Source organism: Excalfactoria chinensis, chromosome 5, assembly GCF_039878825.1.
Source record: "Excalfactoria chinensis isolate bCotChi1 chromosome 5, bCotChi1.hap2, whole genome shotgun sequence".
Lineage (NCBI taxonomy): Eukaryota > Metazoa > Chordata > Aves > Galliformes > Phasianidae > Excalfactoria > Excalfactoria chinensis.
Genome location: NC_092829.1, coordinates 10,810,636 through 10,830,084, shown reverse-complemented (window position 1 = coordinate 10,830,084; position 19,449 = coordinate 10,810,636). Strand labels below are relative to the sequence as shown.

The window sequence follows — 19,449 nt, the reverse complement described above, 5'->3', positions numbered from 1 at the left end:
AACAGCTTGCTAAGGACACTGGAAGTTGAATATCTGATCATGAAGTACCAGGAGGACTGAGACAAACTACTGCCAAAAGGTCATACCAGTATGACTCACTGGATGCAGTGCTGTAGGAGACAGGAACAAAACTGTGTTTATTGAGGAAATTGGGCATCCCAGGCCCAGTAATGGTCTTTGAGAGATCGACATAAAGGAAATTATTATTCCACATTCATAATGTAGATGGATTCCTAGAAGAAAACAAAGCCAAAACCACTAGAGGGATTAAACTGTCAGTTTATAAGAGGAGTTTTATAGATCTGTTCTCTTTTAGCCACTTGGTATGGATAGATATAAGTAGTCAGCTTTCCAGTGAGCAGGGTTGTTGTTAGATGACATCTCAATTCCTAACTCCCAAGAAATTGCTCAGTATATTCTGCATGGAGAAGAGTGTGGTGACTAAGGATGAAACACTATTATTGAGGGTAGCCAGAAGCTGGTGGTGGTTGGAGAAGAGAGGCAGGAAGATGGAATTGTTCCACGGGCTTGAAATGACAGATCTAGGTCAATGTCATAAGTGCAATATACAGCACGTAGGGAGAGAAACAACACCAGTTCTACATCCTGGTTATATCCTCTTATCACCATTAGCGCTGGCTTTTATAGCTGGAGTATCGCATGCTTCCTGATTGCTGAGTCAGTTCCCACTGAAGTTAGAATTGCACTGCAAGTGCTTAGGAACAAATATTACTGTAACATCTCCAGTGTCTTCAATGATAGCTACTCCTAACTCCTATTCACAGAAATAGGTATGATACACAGAAGACCAAGAAAGGGAATCAGGAATAGAAAAAGCCCTTAAAGGAGCAATTTAAACCAGAAGCTTTCTACTCCCTGAGGTGCTTCTAGTAGTGAGAGGTACGAGAAAATGCAGAATTCTGAACACTGTTGAAAGTAAGTGTGGGAAAGGATCGGCCATTCCTCACAGTATGAGCTGTGTTATGCCACATTGCTGATCAGTGAGCCGAAGAAGAAAGAAAGGGTTTTTCCACATCACAGTTCAGCTCTGCCAGTAAGTTGTGCTGAATATCAGATACTAAAAATAGAAATGGCTCAGAAAAGGCTTAGAAAAAATCCTGAAATAGAGGTCAAACAGCAACTAATATAATATTGATTCGGATACACAAAAATACGTATGTATTCCATTTCATATACAAAATCACTGCAAACAGCTATTGTCAGACATGAGATATTTAAGCAATGCTATGAGTTGAAGGCACCCTCGTGTTCTCTAGAAAGTGTCATTTGCTACTGCATGCCAGTCATCCCTGCTTCCACGGTCCTATGCATGCAAAGCATCTACATCTAACTTGGCATGAAGAGAAACCAGTCCTACCTTACACACAAGCATGCCCATTCACACACCAAACATTCTTCATCACAGACCAGGCCAAAACTCCAAATTGGATGCACGTGTCCCAGGAAGTTAATTCTAAGTCTAGACCAAGATTCATGTGAGTGTATTGTTCTCGTCCAGTTTTTCAAGGTTACATACAGTATCCCTTATTAAAAAGTATCAGTAGCTTAAACAGTGTAGACACTCATCCTCTTCGTCCAAGGAGCATGTACCAATGCTATGCTGAGCTCATGCAAGCATCCATCTGCAACACACTCAAACCATTCAAACAAAGAAACAAAATGTCAGTGCAGCAGCTGGAGCTGGTCTACTCGCTTTCTTTTGCCAGTTTGCATTTTCTCTTCACCCTTGAGTAAGGACTGATACTATCATCAAATACAAAGTCCCACAGGACTCGGATCCAGGACTGGTGGTAGGGGAGGTTGTCATAGTATTCTGCAGCAATCTTCTTCACCTGGAAGAGCAAAAGAGAGAACGAGCTCCTTTAGCTGCATAGTGTCAAGTGTACTTTGGTCTTATTTTTTAGGTCTGATAGCACTGCCATAACCTGAAGTTACTTGTTATTGCTCTGGAGTTTCTGAAGTTCAAATGAGATAGACTTCAGTACGTTTAGATACTTAGCAGATTTATTACACGAGTTTTGCCTGACAGTGTTAGGATTTAACACATGATGGATCTCTGCCTTCAGACAGAACCAAATCTCTCTCATTTGGTCAGTTCTTCTCAATGGAGGAATTCCACAACGAGGTGACTAATCTACTTCATAAGCTGCCAGGAATGTAACACACTGTGTTTAAAACATTGTTTGCCACTTGTTAATACTTGTCTGCAGGGGGTTCCAGTTAGGGGAGAAACAGCAATTGAGAAAATGCTGAAGAGACAGTGCTGTGCTTCCTTAGTCTTTCCTCTATTCCACTCCCCTGATACAAATTTGACTTCCTTCTCCAGGCAGAGGAGAACTCAGGGTTGTCCCTCCTCTGCCCATTGTTAGAAATGCCTCAAGGTTCATCAGTAGATTATCAGTCTGACACTATTTTATTCCTGTTATAAATCTCCGAGTTTTACAACTGCTGCCATCACAGAAGCATTGTGCGCTGTTGGGGTGCTTGTAGGATGAGAAGGTTTGACACTTGACTGTGCGAAGTCCTGAGTTGTCAGTGCTCCAGCCAGATGCTCTGCTTTTGTAAAACACACACAGGAGAGCAGCTGGTACTGAACTTTTTTGTACTTTTTTGTACTTTTTTGTACTTTTTTTCTCACAGGAAACTAGCTGGGCATTGTTTTATTAGATCTCCACCTCCTTGACAAACAAGGCTCTGTACCAGAGCAGCCTGTCTTGCTGGGCAGCATGACTTGTCCTTTTAAAAAGACTGCACAATTTTAAAGCCAGTTGTGAGGAAGACAGTAAAGACTTCCAGTGAAACTCAAGTTGTGCATGAGTTGCTGGCTGGGAGGCAACACTCAGCTGCATCCAATGCGTGATGATGTAGTCTTAATACAGCCCTTTGTTGAAAGGTAAGAATGACAGCAGGAGTTAAACTGTAAGCCAGTACTGCTCATGCTGGTTACATCGCTAGCTGAGCTTTGTGGCAGACAGCTCCTGTGACATGGGGTAGGCAAGGCACAAGTCTTGTTAGGCACTTTGGTGCATCTCTTGTGCTGGTGGTTGTGTTGGAGGTGGAAGATTCAGTCCAAGTCTGATTATGTTCCATCTGTCACTGAATAACTCTGGCTTGCTAATAATTTCTTATATCTTGCTTTAAAGTGATGGTCTGTACTTCAGATGAGATTCATTTTCAACATGATTCAGATAGAATTTCCCCTTAGAAGCATGTGTTAATAGGTACAAGAAGGGTAATGTCCAGGCACTGGGTAGGATCTACAGTAAAGTAAATTTAGATCCCTGCTCAGCTCCTGTGACCACAGTCAGAAATAATTTAATATAAGTGAAACAGATGATGAGAGGAAGCGCTGTTCAGACAGTAAGCTCCCTAGCTGAATGAAAGTCACTGCTGAGCCAAGTGATGGAGGAGGTGCTTGCTCACCAAGCACATCGGTTTAGCACTTCCCTGCAGGGTCTGGTGGCGTCTCATTTTCTAGGTGTGGAAACAATAGGAGATGGCCGAGGGCTTGCTCAGGAGCCAGTTACCCTGGATCATCTTGGGACAGTAGTTCTTTGCTCCTGCTTGACTTTGTGCCCAGCAGCACGTGGTGCGGGAAGGCTGGCAGCATGTGCACCTTTTGCAAGTTCTCTGCACTCCAGGCAAGAAAACTATATGAGGTGTATGAAAATCAGAGAGAGAAGAGAAGCCACAAGAAAACATTTTTGATAAAAGAAAGGTGTAGAGGGAAAATTTAGTGATTGCAGTTAGGGAGGTGAATCTGAAGGATTTTCTTATGGAGAGGACATGGAAGTTTGTTTGGTGCATCTTTCCATTTTGCCATTGCGTGGGAGGAAAATAAAACCACACAAAGTGAACAATTTTATCTTCTGCTATGGAGATACACATCTTAACAGATATACATATACAACAGATATACTGTTAAGATGTACAGATATACATCTGTTAAGTGTACTTTAGACTGGAAAAGTCATCCTCCATGTTGCATTCTGGTTGCAGAACAAACCCTGTGGATGGCAGTTTTTCCAGGTAGCAATTTTAGCAAGCAGTGTTACCATCATCTCAGAAAGGACCGTATTGTAATACAGTATTTCTTGATCCCATCCTTGGCTCCCTGATTCCATGCTCTACATATTGCATTGGAAAGGGTCCATTTGCTTCAGCTCCTCCCTCCCCTCCTTACAGATCACAACTTGGAAGCATTTGCTAGTTTTTGAATGGAAATTACAAAAGGATAATCCAAGATTAAATTCTGCATGTTAGTAAGCACCATGCACATAGTACATGGATACTTTTCTTCAATAAGATCAAGGTAGTAGATAATAAATCACATCTTTGGGGTTTAAATTTGTCTTCTGGTCTTTTGTAGTACAGCAACAGGACGCCCATCACATTCCACAGTAGTAGATATCGTATAGTAGTATTACAACACAGGTGCTACAGACTTTGTCCTGGGGCAAAACAGAAGCTAGAGGTCCTTATGACAAGATAAAAAATTAGGTATAGAATGCTAGAAAGCAGAGTAATAAAGTTCCTTCTGAACTCCTTGACTGTAGGGGAAGGAGGAAGACCTCAAGCTAGCCTTCCTGGCCATCGCAGGGTTAAGGAAATCTGCAATTCAAACAAAGTACATCTACCGTGTTTTCCAGTCCTGTCTGTCTAATAAAATCTTGTTTCATGCCATGTCTTTCACAAGCTTAATGAATAACTAGTTTGCCTCTGGTAATGTTACAGTTTTTACTGTAGTCTGTAGGAAGAGTACCAAGTTCATCCTAGTTCTTTGTTCCCTCTCATCAAAAGTATATTCAATCCTTCAGATAATGAAGAATCAATCTTCCTACTCCTTTGGTAAGTAACATGATATTTTGTTGTTTTAAAGTTTCACTTGAAGGCTAACCTAGTCATAAGTCTATGGCTATAGTTTTTAGAGCAAGTCCTTCATTATAATGTTAAATTATAATATTACAATTAATTATAACGTTAAAATCTCTCTTGCGTAATCTCTCATTATACTAGTGGGACAAGTTTTTACTGTGCACTCATGCCACTCATTTGCAATCTCTACAAGCTTATGGCACAGCCTAATTCTTCCTCTTTCAAATACGCTGCAGTCCTAGGGTAAAGGTCTTTCCAGTGGCAAACATATTACTCAGAAAGCACATACTGGATGAAACACCTGTAATAAAGGACAAAATTTACTCTTCTGATAAGCAAATGGATGACCCAGTTACTTTCCATGCTTAAAATATTTTCTGATCTTAATTCTCCTCTCCATTTACTCATGCAAGAACAAAGAAAAAACCTTTTTCCCAACTTAGGGTTGCCAATATTTGAAACTAAGTACAATTAAACTATTAGAAGTTTGAGTGCTAAAGAGACAATAGAAATACTGAGTGAAGAATCTGCTGGGCAGGCAAGCAGGGGAAAGCAAGGGAGATTTCTACCCCTATTTGTCACTAAGTTCATACATTACAGCTATCCAGAGAACCTGTCCCCTTTTCTTCCAAGGAACTTCTCAAATTGCATAGAAGAACAGCCAACTTGTTTCAAGGGACACACTATGTTCTGCAATAGATCTTCTGAAAGTTCTACCTCATAGTAGACTTTTCACTTGTTCATTTGCCAGTACTCAATATTTTCCATGTTGTTCTATCACATAAAAATGAATGACAAACCTGGTACCTCCTCTACCAGCGGGGCAAGTCTCAGGTACCCTAGAGCTAGCAACAGATGAAGACAAGTTCATAAAATTCAACTTATAATTCTACCCTCTTTACAGAGGAGTGCAGACACTTCCATCTGCTCACTGCCTTGAGGAGTTAGGTGAAACTATTTGTGATATGGGTGGGGAAAAAGTTTTCAGGTTTCATTCAGGTCTGGAGCAACAAACCCAGCAAGTTCAATTCGTCACTTGCCTCCCTTGTCTCAGATATGAGAGCTAGCCTCCTGCTTTTGTATTTACATTTCAGTAAGCTAAGTATCTAAGCCTATCTAACAAGTCTGAACATTTCAAACTAAAGCTAAGCCCACTTTCTAGCTGAGGTACCAGATGTGTCAGCAAGAGAAGCTAGAGAATGTGAATGCAGAAGTCTATCAGGAACAGCCAGCTTCTTCAGAAGAGAGCTCCAGCAGTCAAGGGGGGAAGGCAGGAGGGGTGTTTAAAAATAAATAAACAAACAAATATACATTCATTTGGTATACATGCTTTCTGCACTCTTCTACTGCACAAGAAGATATCTTGTTTCAAACCTCCTCCCAGTGTTTCTGTGAGTAAGAAAATGGGTTATTGATGAATCAGTGTTTGGACTAGACTATCTTAGAGTCATAGAATCACAAGGGTTGGAAAGGACCACTAACAACAACTCATAAAATGGGGTTCCCAAATTCATTTTTCTTGGGTACACCATCATAAAAGTTGAGTCATGCAGTAGTGTGGAGGTCACAGCACCATAACTTCAGCCCTGCCTTCTCCTCATAAGGAAGTTCCAGCAGTTGCTTTCAGCAGGCAGCGTTTCCTTCCAACCATGCCAGAGGATTAATGCACTGTAGCCACATCCCTTTGGCACTTTGAGCACAGCTGCTGAGGAACTCTGGTATTAAAATCCAGAAGAGCAACTACATAGTTGGCAGTGGATTCAAAACCATTCCTAGACACCTGGGCTTTGAAAATTTGATTCCCACAACTGATAAAATGTAAGAAAAAAAAAGATTTGATTTTAAGAGTAAAGCCACAGCATTTTCTCAATGACAGGCCAGGCAGCCTCAGTTTCAGTGGGTGGGGCAGGGGCAGCAGAGCTAAAACAAGTCATGAAGGGGAGGAATTTATTTGCTACTGCTGTTTGCAGCAAGTTGGAACATGTTCCAATATTTATGTCATCTCAAAAAATAGGAAGATTTTTGTTTGATGTTAATTTAGCATTATAGCTAATATATAGATTGACCGTTAGACAAGTGATTTCCTCCTGTCTCACTTTACATGAGTCTTTTCCACTTTGAAGAGTCAAAAGCAGATAGAAGAAGGAAGTAGGGAAATTCAGACTATTGCTAAAGAATCACATAATGTAAATAAATAAATAAATAACAACAAAACCCTACCAGTTCACGTGAGATTATGATGTACTTACCATTGGCAACTTGCTTCCAGGAATGCTGGGGAAATCATGGTGCTCCATGTGATAGCCTACATTAAAGGTGAGCCAGTTCAGAGGTCCATAATAAGAATACGTTTCATATCCTTTTAAGAACATGTAGTGCTCTGCTATGAAGTGCCCAGATATGGGATGCAAGCCCATGCAAAGAATTGTACCTGCTATTAAGTAAATAATAGGTTTGAGTCCCCAAAGGTAGAAAATAATGGAATCTACAGAAAACTGCACAAGGGCATTACAAATTTCCATCTGCGTAATTGCTTTGGGGTTCACATACAGTGGTCTCAGACTGTAGAAGAAAGGCTGGAGGAAGAGCCAAAGCAGTTTCCGAAGTGGTGTACAGAAGAACCAGCCTTCAAAATCCGTGGGAATGTCCACATCCAGGCTGTCCCCACCAAGGTACCGATGGTGGTCTATGTGGTATTTCTTGAAGGAAGCAGAGTAAGGGACACCAACCGGCAAGTTGGCAAAGACTGCAAACCATCGGTTCCACTTGGTCTGCTTGTTCCCAAAGGCAACGTTGTGTGAAATATCGTGGATGGCTAGGGTCAATGAATGGTTGATGCAACCCCCAAAAGCATAAGCCCAGAAGAAAATCCATTTCCAAGATAAGTCTTTCACCAGATAGCATGCTAGAAACTGTGTGAAAACCATTCCAGATACAATCCATTTCAAATGTGGATCTGGTCCCATCAGAGCCTTGATTCTTGGATATTTTGCTAAAGGGAAAAGATGCAAAGAAAGTCTCATTAACTTGTGAAAAGGTAAACATGACCACTTCTGGTGCTCTTTATTTTTTATCATCTTATGTTTGAGGCCCTAATCTTATTAAATGGAAATTCCAAAGCCACTACAGAAAAGGTTTCACTAATGTATGGGCTTTGTTCCCATTTCTAGCATCAAGTGCAATATATGTGTATGTGCATATGTCAACCTCGATGGTCAACATGTGGCCCCATTTATCTTCATGAGGACGAGTATTAATACGTCAGTGACCATCAGACTAAAGCTGTCATATTTTTCTACTTCCCTTTCTTTCTGCCTCATCCAGATGTTGTTTCCAACAGAAAAGGGATACAGATGCCTTCTTTGTAGTCCTTTCCATTCTTTGGTTTCAGACATACCAGCAGAGGAAGAAGGCCATACAACAGGTTCTCCTGGTTTTACTCTGTGGTTATATGACAACTGCAGCATTAAGGAAAAGTAATTGTTTGAGTGTTTGCCAGTGCTTTCAACATGCACGTGCCTTTACAAATACTAGCATTGCTAGAAAGTAAATAGTATTATTGGGAATCTGTAAGATACATAATTTGGTGCTGTTGTTCCCATTCTGCTGTGAGCCTGTCCTCAAGTCATTGAGCCTGTTCTAAAGTCACGTACCAGAAACAGGCATGAAAATCACACAGGCAATCCCACAACAGCTTCTCGTGCTATAGAATCATAGACACATGAGTTAGACTTGCCAGATCACTCTCATGCAAATGGAGCAGCGTCTTACTGATCTTTGTTCGTTTTTGCCATTCATTTGTTCTTTTAAAAAAATGCATGGAAGTGAAGCTTATCTTCTAGGAGCTGTTCATTACTTCAGGTCTCCTTACAAACACCCCACCTCTAACTTTCAGTATGAACCCTCATGTTAGTTTTTCCAATTTTATGGCTTTTATCCACCTACTGACCTCTCTTCCTTTCTTCAGATTCTGCAATTTTCAATAATTAACAGCTTTCATAAATAAAACTGTAGGACTATTCACTCATTCTGAGCCTGAAGTTACACAGTGTGTCCCTATGAGTTTTACAGGCATATTTTATGAAAACTAAATTCCATCTGACTATTGTTTCGATACCAATGCCATTGTTATACCATTTAAGGCAACAACAACTTGCATCTGTGCAGCTGTATGTACTACAAACAAGCACTGGAGATGATATACTTCATGTGACCTTGCAAAGCAGTACGAGGCACTGAGTGGGGGATTTTTATAGAAATGAACCTTGAGACATCTGCAGTAGCTCAGAGGGATCCAGCACTACTTAAGGAAGCAGGCTGATACGTGCTCTTGCTCTGCAGCTATTCCAACAGTTTTCAGCCTGTTGGTCACCTGTAGCTGAGCTTGACAAAGGCCAGAGACAAAAAAGATTAAGTACTGTGGATGATGAGAGAAAAGAGATATTCACAGTTCTTTCCCATGATCATACAACAGGGCAAAACCTTCATTAGGTGTGCTCAGGCAAGTGGGAAAGAACTAGTGCAAGTAAGTTCACACTGTTCTGAAGTCCGCCTAAGTTTTAAATAAAAACATCTAAGTAGTCCAAGTTTTTGTGACTTTTGAAAGTTCACTTTTTCACACCAGAAATGCTAATATGCCACTACTCATTCCCCAGTACCAATGGACAGGTACCAAAGTTTAACACAAAGTGCCAGGATATCCTCTTAGCTATGCTGTATTTTTTAGTTTGAGAACACTGAAAGTTTTGGACCAATTTACTGTTGTTGCAGTTAAGGAGGATTGTAGTTTATAATCTCTCATGAGAGAATAAAAAGCAGCAACTTCTAACCAGCAGCAGCATGGGATGCAAGCAGCTCTGCACATGGGCCGCGTTTATCACAGGTAACAACTATGAAGTAGTGTGGTAGGGTTTAATATTAAATTCAACACATGATTAACTTCTATCCAAGAGTAAATTTGTGTAATAGTTAAGCCAAAACACCGTGTCTGTTTATCATTAATGCTGATAACCACTTTCTCATTCTGTGAAGGAGAAGCTCTGGGGAGGCTGACAGGTGGAACTTAAAGTATTGCAGGCTGACACCCCACAGCTGGGGCAGTCTGCAGGGAAGCTTTCACATCAGGAGTATTGTAAATGCAAAGCATTTCATTCTTACCCTCCAAAACTTGAAGCAATGCTCTCTTCAGTGAGATATGCCTAAACTTGGATGAAGTCATCCTGATGAATGCACTAATATATAATGCTTATGTATGAAGTTAGATGGAGTTGGAGGAAGTCAAGATACAGCATTTACAATTGAAAAAAAGACCAAAGAAAGAGCACAAAATTATGTGACCACAGGGAACGCGGATTCACCCCTTAGAGTACAACAGGACAAAGATGGTCCCAGCTATTCTCATGTCTCCTCAGTATATGATCCAGCCTCCAGCTTGCTGGGAAGGTCTGTTAGCTTATTCAGCAGATGGGTTATCCACATTGTTGCAGTTTAACCAGACAGGTGACTGAGAGGTACATAGGCATTCATTCATTCACTCCCCCTGAGATGGGGGAGAGAATGAGCAGCAATACAAAGAACTCATGGGTTGAGATAAAGCTATTTACTAGGATAGAGAAAAGGGAAAGGATAATAATTATAGCTTATATATATAGATGTATATAATTAGTGATGCACAAGCAATCACTCACCACTACTCAATTAATGCCCAGCTGCTCCTGAGCAACAGAAAACCACCCACCCCCTTCAAAACTCCTTCTGCTTGATGTTATATAGCATGGAATATCCCTTTGGCCAGGTTAAGTCAGCTGTTCAAATTGTGTTCCCTCCCAGCTCCTTGGGCTCTTCTCTGTGGATGGCTTTGACTCTGTACAATACTGCTTAGCAGCAACTACATACATCTGTTATCAATGTTGTTTTTCTCTTAGAACCAAAACACAGCAGTCACTCTAAAGAAAACAATTCAGTCCCACCTGAAACAAAGACACAAACACACTACTTTCGGTTGTCCAGGAGGAGCCAACAGATTGCCACGAAGAAGGCAGAGGTAGATGTAGAGCAGTGCATAAACGTGACTTCTCTCTCCGAAGTCAGCACGTGGTGAAAAAGCAGTGCAAACACTTTGGTACAGCATTCAGCTGTAGATAATTCTGCCCAGTCCAAGCAGCTCCACTATCTGCATGCCATAATCTCAGAGCAACAGAAAACTCTAGTGGAGAGATATAAAAAACAGCACTTCCGTTGGTGCAGCAGTTTGGATGGAAGAACAGTGGCTGAGACCCAGACCCTTCAGCAAGGACAACAGAATCTCTCACTGATTTGTTAGCACATTTTGGCAGACACCAGATCTAGGCAGGTGCAGGAGATGGAGCTGCTTGGAACCACAGAGGTGGAGTTTTAAAGGAGCAGCAGTGCCCATATCCATGTGAAGCTAGTAGTAGCAAGAGGAAGAAATTATTTTCATCTTTTATTTCAATGCAGCAAGTATAGCTAAAGTTAGCATACAACTCAGTATAGCATTTTTAGGAGGTCTGTTAAAAAGAGGGCGTAAGGAAACTGTTACATCACAGCCTGAACTGATTATTGAACACCTGATGAAGAAGGTGGCTGGCCCAGGAAGCACAGGTGCAAGAGATTCACCTGTGCTTCCCATGTGACTGGGAGGGGTGGACCCAGGGTCTTCCTGAGTTCATTTAAGGATGAGCCTCCAAAAAGGGAATGTCTCTTGGATGAAGGTTGCTTCTTGAAAAAGGAGTGTGCTAGAGCCTCTATCACCAGTCAGGTAAGTCGGCTTTTTCTTCTGTGTGGTTACTGATACTCCTAATGATTTTTTTACCTAGTATCACAAAGAACTTATCAGAAGTGATTTCACTGCTTCCAAGGACCGATTGAAGTGAAGAAAAAAAAACAAACTGGCAGTTGTGGTATTGCTGTCTTAGACTATGTTCTATTGCCTTGAGTTTCTGGCAGATCAACATCAGGCATGAGATGTTGATTCTGCCTTATGCTGGTGCTTGCTGGTGCTGAAACTTGTACCAGAAACAAGCTGACATCATAGTATTCTGCCTTTTAGTAGTTTAGTTTGTCAATATATTTTCAAGGAGCGCAACCCATCTAAAGTGGTATTGAATTCAAACCATAAATATAACAGGGTACTGATAGGACACATGCAGAGGATGGGATAACAAAATTCTGCTTTCTTTGTCCCCTTCAGTGTGTAAACTGATAAGGAATCTTTCTGACTCAGCTCATTACTAAGAGTTTTTACATTTCCATTATGGAAGAGAGCCTTAACCTTCTACCATCCATGAATTCCCAGGTGGCTTTGTGCTGCTAGGTTCAAGGTTGCTGGGTCAGCCAGCAGCATTAACCAGATGCAAAGCACTGCATAGTGCTAATGACTGAAGCTGTGTCTTCATTACTACTACAGCAGCTATGATCTGTTTGTGCTTGTTTAGTAGTTGACTGGAAGTTAAAGGGTATAGGATGGATAAGAGAGTGCTCTCAGCTTCCTTGCACAAACTCAAGCAGCATAGACTATATTGAAACCTTCCGTTTCACTTAATACATTAGCAGCAGAAAATCAAGAGGAACTACAACACTGATTTTTCTACCCATGTGATTTATATTACATATGATCCCCAAAGGCAATTGGCATGAGCACTGAGACAGCAGCTGCTCTGAATGCACTGTTTAGAGAACTTGCACATCAGTGACAGTGCTGTGCCCACATACTGCAGTATAAAGGGGAAACAGGCTCCTTGTTTCTTTGCCAGAAGCATATACAATTCAGAGCTTTAATATACTGAGATATGTATCTTTTGTGTTTTAGTAGGTACAGTTCATCAGACTAAGTATGCAGTAGGCAGTATCAGAGTCAGCTGTAAAAAATACTAATCTCCAAATGAGCAACTTTGGTACAAGAAACAGCTACAGTTTTCACTGAAGCTTTGGCCAAAGTCAGCATTCAAATGCTCCTGTAGTTGAAGCATGATATAAAAATCCCAAGGCACAGGCTGAGAATACACCTTTATTGCAAATCCCTTTGCATTCAGCTGAAGAAAGTTAACTGGAACAGCAAAAAGCATTTTGTATTCTTCATTGGTCCAATATTCCCATTTGATAGAGTAAGTCTCATTTCCTAGCTCAGTGTCTTTCTCAAACTCAGTGACAGGCAGAGAACCAGTCTCCAAATGAAAATTTGGAGAAGCAGTCAGTGACTCTGGCATGGGGTCTAGAAGCTTTTTACGCTGTTCAGCAGTCCACAGGAACTGAGTTGCATCATCACCAGTCACGATTTCACTGCTACTTCCAGAATCAGCAATTGGCTCTGCAGGCAAGCTCTGAGCAAGTTCTAGTTTCTCAGCGACGTGCAGGTATTTAATTGTGGATATTTGTTTAACAGAGGAAAGAGAAGATCCTGAAGAGACAGAAGAACCTGATGAACAAGTATCCTCCAGGCTTGCTTCCAGGATTGGGCTCAGTTTATTCACACAGCTTCACTGTATGTTCCCTCACAAACCAGTGTTTTCTCATCCAGAGGTGCACTCCTGGGTTCTGGATAGTCTTCCTTTATAACACTCTGTGAATAAGCAGGAGCTGGGATTCTCTGAGCTACTACCCCATGAAAGGGAGTCGAGGCCAGATGGGCAGCCCTAACAAAGTCACATGTGTTTTCTGGGTTGGCACAAAGGCTTTTGTGCTTGTAGGAGCCTGTCACAATCGAATCCTCAGTCAAAGGTTCAATTCCATGAAGCTCATCACAGGCTTCTGGTGGTAAGTTCTCTTTCACAGTGTTCACAGGTTTGTGAACAGCAAGAGGGCGCCGAGAAGTTTTCTGGCCATGGTCTGTAGAACGACTTGTATTTTGGTTTGCTGAAGTAGATGATTCAACAAATACGGAGAAAAAGGTAGCAGAATCTGGTGGGGGAAGGAACACTGCATCCTCAGAACATGACTGTTTATGCAGCTGAATATCTTCTGAGAGGCAGCATTCACTTTGCAAGTGAGGCTGTTCCATTCCAAGTTCTGTGGCAGTGGATAAAGTACATTCTTGTAGTACCAAAGGTGGTGAAGGCTTTGTTACCTCTGTTGGCTGTTCATGTAATTGTTGCTGTTTGTGATTTTCTTTCTCCTTTAATTTATTCTCCAGTTCCTCAATTTTCTTTTGCATTTCTTCCATCTTCTGTGCTAGGATCTGCATCTCCTTTTCAGCTTTCTTGCTTGCTTTCTTTTTGTAGACTTCAGCTCAAATCTCTTCAAAAGAGAATTCTTCCACTCCAGCATAAACTTTGCCTTTACAGTACATCTACTTCTTCTCCTGGGTATCCTGATGGTGATTCTGCACCTGTTGTAGAGGATCCTCCTTCTCAGGCTTGTGAGCACTTAAAACATGGTTTATGCTGGGTTCAATCTTGAAGGGAGTCATGACTTGCTGCTGAGCTGACTCTTCTACATATGGGGTAAAACCAGGAACTGGACAGGGCACTTCTACACCAGAATTTGCATTGCTGCGAGGACGCCTCCCAGAGTTCCAAGGTCCTGCTCTTAGTTCATTCTCCTTTGCCCTTGGAGCTGGAGGTTCTGTCCAGTGCTGTGGAGTAAGTATGGGAATCTCAGGTCCAGAAGCTGAAGCAGAATCTCCATCAAATACAGTAAAACCCAGATTGTTTGAAAGCTGCTGAGGAGTCTGGAAGTTTCTGTTCTGGTTTGTGGCTTTAAGTGCATCTCCTACACGACTAATTGGAGCTCTCACATTTTTCTTCCCCCTGCCTTTTAGATCTGCCAGTGTGCTCCTCTGAGGTTCTTCAGTTTCCAGACTTCCTTCCTGGAAGATATATGCCTTCTTAAACTTCCTCTAGCCTCAAGTTCTTCTGCCCATGTAATATGGAGTTGTGCCAATGTTGTACCAATTTCCTGACGATGCAGGTAACTATACAGCTCCAAGGACTCAGTACAGCAATTTCCAAATTTGAGCCAGAGACTAAGATAGTGGGGATCTTGGTAGTATCTCTGCTGCTTTTTGAGAGCTTTCACTTCCCTTTCCAATATTGCAGAAGAGGTTACTCTCCTTTCCACCCTGGGGGAAGGTTTGCTCAGTCCACTTGATGTACCTGTCCCAAACATCCAGTGGATCATCTCCAGAATAAAATCTGTTTTCTGATTCAAATTCTTGTTTGCTGAGCTGCAGTGTGGCTAGAGGTGTCCTGCTGAGCCAAGGCCTCCTGCAGTGTAGCCATGACCGGGCCCTGTCGCAGCGGCTGCATGTTCTCCTTGCACAGCTCCCACTCATCGTTGCCATCCTGTGACATCTTCAAGCTCCAATTTCTGCACCTGAGCGCTGCTGTCCTGGCTCCTAAAGCGACTGTGCACACCCCCTTGTAGCCAAAAAGGCCAATGGCATTCTGGGGTGCATTAAAAAGAGTGTGTTCAGCAGGTCAAGGGAGGTGATCCTCCCCCTCTACTCTGCTCTGGTGAGGCCTCATCTGGAATACTGTGTCCAGTTCTGGGCTCCCCAGTACAAAAAAGACAGGGATCTCTTGGAAAGAGTCCAGCGGAGGGCCACAAAGATGGTGAAGGGCCTGGAGCATCTCCCCTATGAGGAGAGACTTAGGGAACTGGGTCTGTTTAGCCTTGGGAAAGGAAGGCTGAGAGGGGACTTGATCTAGGTTTGTAAATACCTGAGGTGTGGGAGCCATAGTGGTGAGGCTGGTCTGTTTTCTGTAGTGTGTGGGGACAGGACTAGGGGAAATGGGCTGAAACTTCAGCATAGGAAGTTCCGCACGAATGTGCGCAAGAACTTCTTTACAGTGAGGGTGACGGAGCACTGGAACAGGCTGCCAAGGAAGGTGGTGGAGTCTCCTTCTCTGGAGATATTCAAGACCTGCCTGGATGCCTACCTGTGTGATGTAGTGTAGGGAGCCTGCTTTGGCAGGGGTGTTGGACTCTTATGATCTCTAGAGGTCCCTTCCAGCCCCTACAATTCTGTGAACTTTCTTCTTGGCTGAAAACTAATACATTTCTAAATTTGCTGAATGCAAAAAGAAAATGGATTCAGGCTGATAAATTAACATCTTAGTGTTCCTGCAGAATAAAGTACATATGAAACACCTGTGTCATTTCCCTACCAAATAACTTGCTGAAAAGCCAAGTAATATAACCATGCTTGAATGTTAGATCTTATTTTGTTGCTCCTATCCTACCATGAGCAACACTGATTCAGTCCTCATCCTTGGCAGAAAACAAATGTTTCTCTAAGGATCCTAAAATGAGATGTTCTGACCAGCCTAAAGTAATTTTATGAAGTTTGTGCTGTGGGTTGGATCAGAACAAGATCTCATTCCTTCCATTCCATGGTATATTACTCATTGTTTGTATCTGGAAGACTGTTTGCAGATGCACTGACTGCTCACTGTATGTTTATGGTGTTGCTCAGATGTTGGTAGAAATTCTGATCCTTTTTTTTTCCTCTGAAGTTGAGAAAAACCCACAAAACTCAGTGCTTCAACAGCATGATGATCTTGCATAGGTACTGTATGTGCTTTAATCTAGCAGATCCTTCCCTACAACAAAGTAGACCTCTTAATTCTCCTAGAAATTGGTATCCCCTAATAGCAGTTGTGCAACTCTACAGCAAGGCTAGGCAGATGTAAGACTTCCTTCCATCAGGTTAGTTTTCAGCCAGTTATTTCCCAAACACAGTTTGCCACAGCACTACACAAATCTCAGTTCTGGTACATGACAGCAACAGGTTTTTCACAAACAGGAGGGTGAGAGGGAAGCAATGAAATAATTCAGTTTAATAAACTGAAATAATGCAGATAAAGTTAACATGAGCTTAAGGCCAAGACTGAAGTATTGGCTTGGAAGAGTGTTCCTTAGCATCTTAAGAAGCATCTGGTACCTATGTAGTACAAGCTAGAGTTTTAGAGGTAGATACTACAAAGAGGAAAAAGTACTACTTCTCCCTGGTGCAAAATGTCTATTTGCTAGCATAATTGTAAGAGTTAGATGAGTCCTCAAGGGATGCAGTTCCTACTGCGGCAGTCCTGCTGTAAGTTAGCTTCTAGCCAGTCCGGTTGCAGTACACAGCTGAGCTGCTTGATGGATAAACGATTACATCAGAGATAAATCCTGGGTTGTATCTTCTGGGGCTGCTGTCTAGGAATCAGTGTAACTGCTGCAACCAGAAAGCTTGAAAGACTGGAACCGGAAACTCATGTTTAAATGATAAAAATATCTCAGACTCACCAGGGCTGCTAACAATCAAACCAGGGCAATCAAACTCAGCTACTCTATAGAAACATGCTGGAACACCAGCATAAGAAAATACCACTTCTGCAAAAGGAAACTGCCTGATGTGTTTCTCAGTCTCCCAGTATTTTTTTCCTAATATATGTTTTTTTTATTTGCATTTAAATCAAGTAGTCATACCTGAGTAAGATCAGCATTTCCAAAAGCTACAGCCGAAAACAGAAAACAATCAAGCTTTGGTGCTTAACTACTAAATCATTAACCTACAGGGAGGAAAGTACTTCCTTTATCAGCAAAGAATGCTTCTGACCCTAAAGCAATGCTATATACAGAAATGTAAATTACATGGGCACTTCTAGGTACACACTCATATGCATGTAAGATTCAAGAGGAGCACTCCACCCAACAGACACCAGACCTTTGGTAAGGATACTAGGTACCGGGGGATTCTGACCTTCATGCTTCGAGCAACACAGTTGCAGTGATTTATACTAGTAGCATATGGGATAGCACAATCACCTCAATGACTTTTAGCAACACTTCAGCAGTCATGACCCTTCTGCCCTGTCAGATGCAGGCTGTTGTGCCCAGCTTTCCTGGATCTCCATTTCCATTGCCACAGCAGCACCAGAGAAGTGGGTGCACATGCTCCTGCTCAAAGCTCACCCAGAGTTCCCATAATCAAAAGGATCAGCAGCACAACAGCCAGAGGCTTTATTTTATATGACAGCATAATTTGCCTCTCTATCATTGCTACAGAGGAAAAAATAATTATTTTCCCATATATAATTTAACACGGAGCAGGATATTCTGCCATCATAACTATGCCGGAAATGTTTTTGTAATTTAGAGTATTCCTTGGATTAATCCATGGGAGCGTGGAGGAGTGGAGGAGCTGCACCTGATTACCACAGGCTCAGCCTCTTTCTTCATAAAAAGGAAACTTAAAAACTTTGTCCTTCTGATTAGGTGGAAGAAAAACAAACAGGCAAAATCTCCTTTATTGATGAAGTGTTGAAGCATATTTTAAGAAATATGCAACTATATCCCATAACAATTCTGAATTATTGGTTGTCCAGAAAACCCTGAACTTCCCAAGTCCCCAGAAGCTTCCCCAATCCTGCATGATTATATGCAATTAAATGCTACCTGTGCGCGATGAAAATACAGGCAGTGGAGCTCTGCTATCAGAGCAGGGCTTTCTGCTGTTCTCCAGCAAACACCCACCTGCACCCTCCCTATTTGTTTTGCTGTGTTACTAAGAAAAAAGTGCATTTAGGTGAAGCCCCAGCCGACCTTCCCTGTGTTGAATTGAGTCAATTGGAGTAATACAGCAAACTGAGCTGGAAGTGGAAACTGTCAACGCAGCTTAAAAGAAACTCATGAGGATCATATAGACCACATATCGTATAGAAGAGGTTCGTACATTGTTGTATAGGAATAGAGATGAAATGCTACAGTAGAAAAAGGGATTTCCCATGGCCTTCGACAAGTACATGGGATGTCTGTGCAGAAGCAGATGTGAACCGAAGGAAGCACAAAGCCGCAGGTGCAGTACCCGCATCGCCCAGCCCACCCCGCAGCACTACGAGCTCGTGTGGAGCAGCCCCCCGACGTACCCAGGATCTCCTTCCTGCGCTGCGTGTGGGGCTGCTCGGTATAGACCCACTCGAAGTCCCCGCGGGTGACACGATTCCCCATGGCTCCAGGACTGTACCCCGCTCCAGGCAGCCCTCATTTATAGCCCCGCGCCGGCGGAGGGGAGGTGCCGGGTGTTCGGAGGCGGCCCGAGAGGTGTGCGGGGAGGAAGGTTGGCTGCAGGGCACGGGGGTGCGGCAAGATCGCTGCTACCACCACCTCCCGAGGTGTCCTCGGGGGAAGAAGTGCTGCAGTCCGTGGGCACTCTCTTTGAGGCAAGGTGTTGGGTAAGCGAGGGGAGTCCAGATTCTGTAAAGCTGGAGCCTCAGGCTGAAGCGGGATGCGATTTAGGGCATGAGAGCTCCTCCCAGCTTGGAGAGACTGCAATGACACAAAGGTGACCAACGCCTGGCACGCATCTCCGGCGTGAGATGCCCCAGCAGCATCCAGCTCTCAGCTGGGTCACGTTCCTGGGACCCCGGTAAAGAGAATCGCGCTGTGCCCTTGGCAATTTAGTCCGAAGCTTAGCAAGTCCTTTGCCTGACTCCTCTCCAGACTGATTCACAGGGAGAGGTCACCTGTGTTACAAAGAGATGTTTCTCCACACACAGCTCCAAATTAAAGCACTGCTTTTGTTCCCGCTGCAATTTTGTACAAGTCTGTACC

General features: G+C 42.6%; 1 protein-coding gene and 1 pseudogene across 1 annotated transcript; both read right to left on the bottom strand.

The window, feature by feature from the left end:
• Positions 1 to 1,706: 1,706 nt before the first annotated feature.
• Positions 1,707 to 18,876, bottom strand: DEGS2 (delta 4-desaturase, sphingolipid 2). The gene is made up of 3 exons (XM_072337448.1): positions 18,765 to 18,876; positions 7,146 to 7,888; positions 1,707 to 1,853 (listed from the first exon to the last, which is right to left on the bottom strand). Exons 1-3 carry the CDS (start codon positions 18,844 to 18,846, stop codon positions 1,707 to 1,709), a joined length of 972 nt encoding a protein of 323 aa, XP_072193549.1. The 5' UTR covers positions 18,847 to 18,876.
• Positions 12,786 to 15,203, bottom strand: LOC140252527 (mitotic checkpoint serine/threonine-protein kinase BUB1 beta pseudogene; annotated as a pseudogene).
• Positions 18,877 to 19,449: the final 573 nt, after the last annotated feature.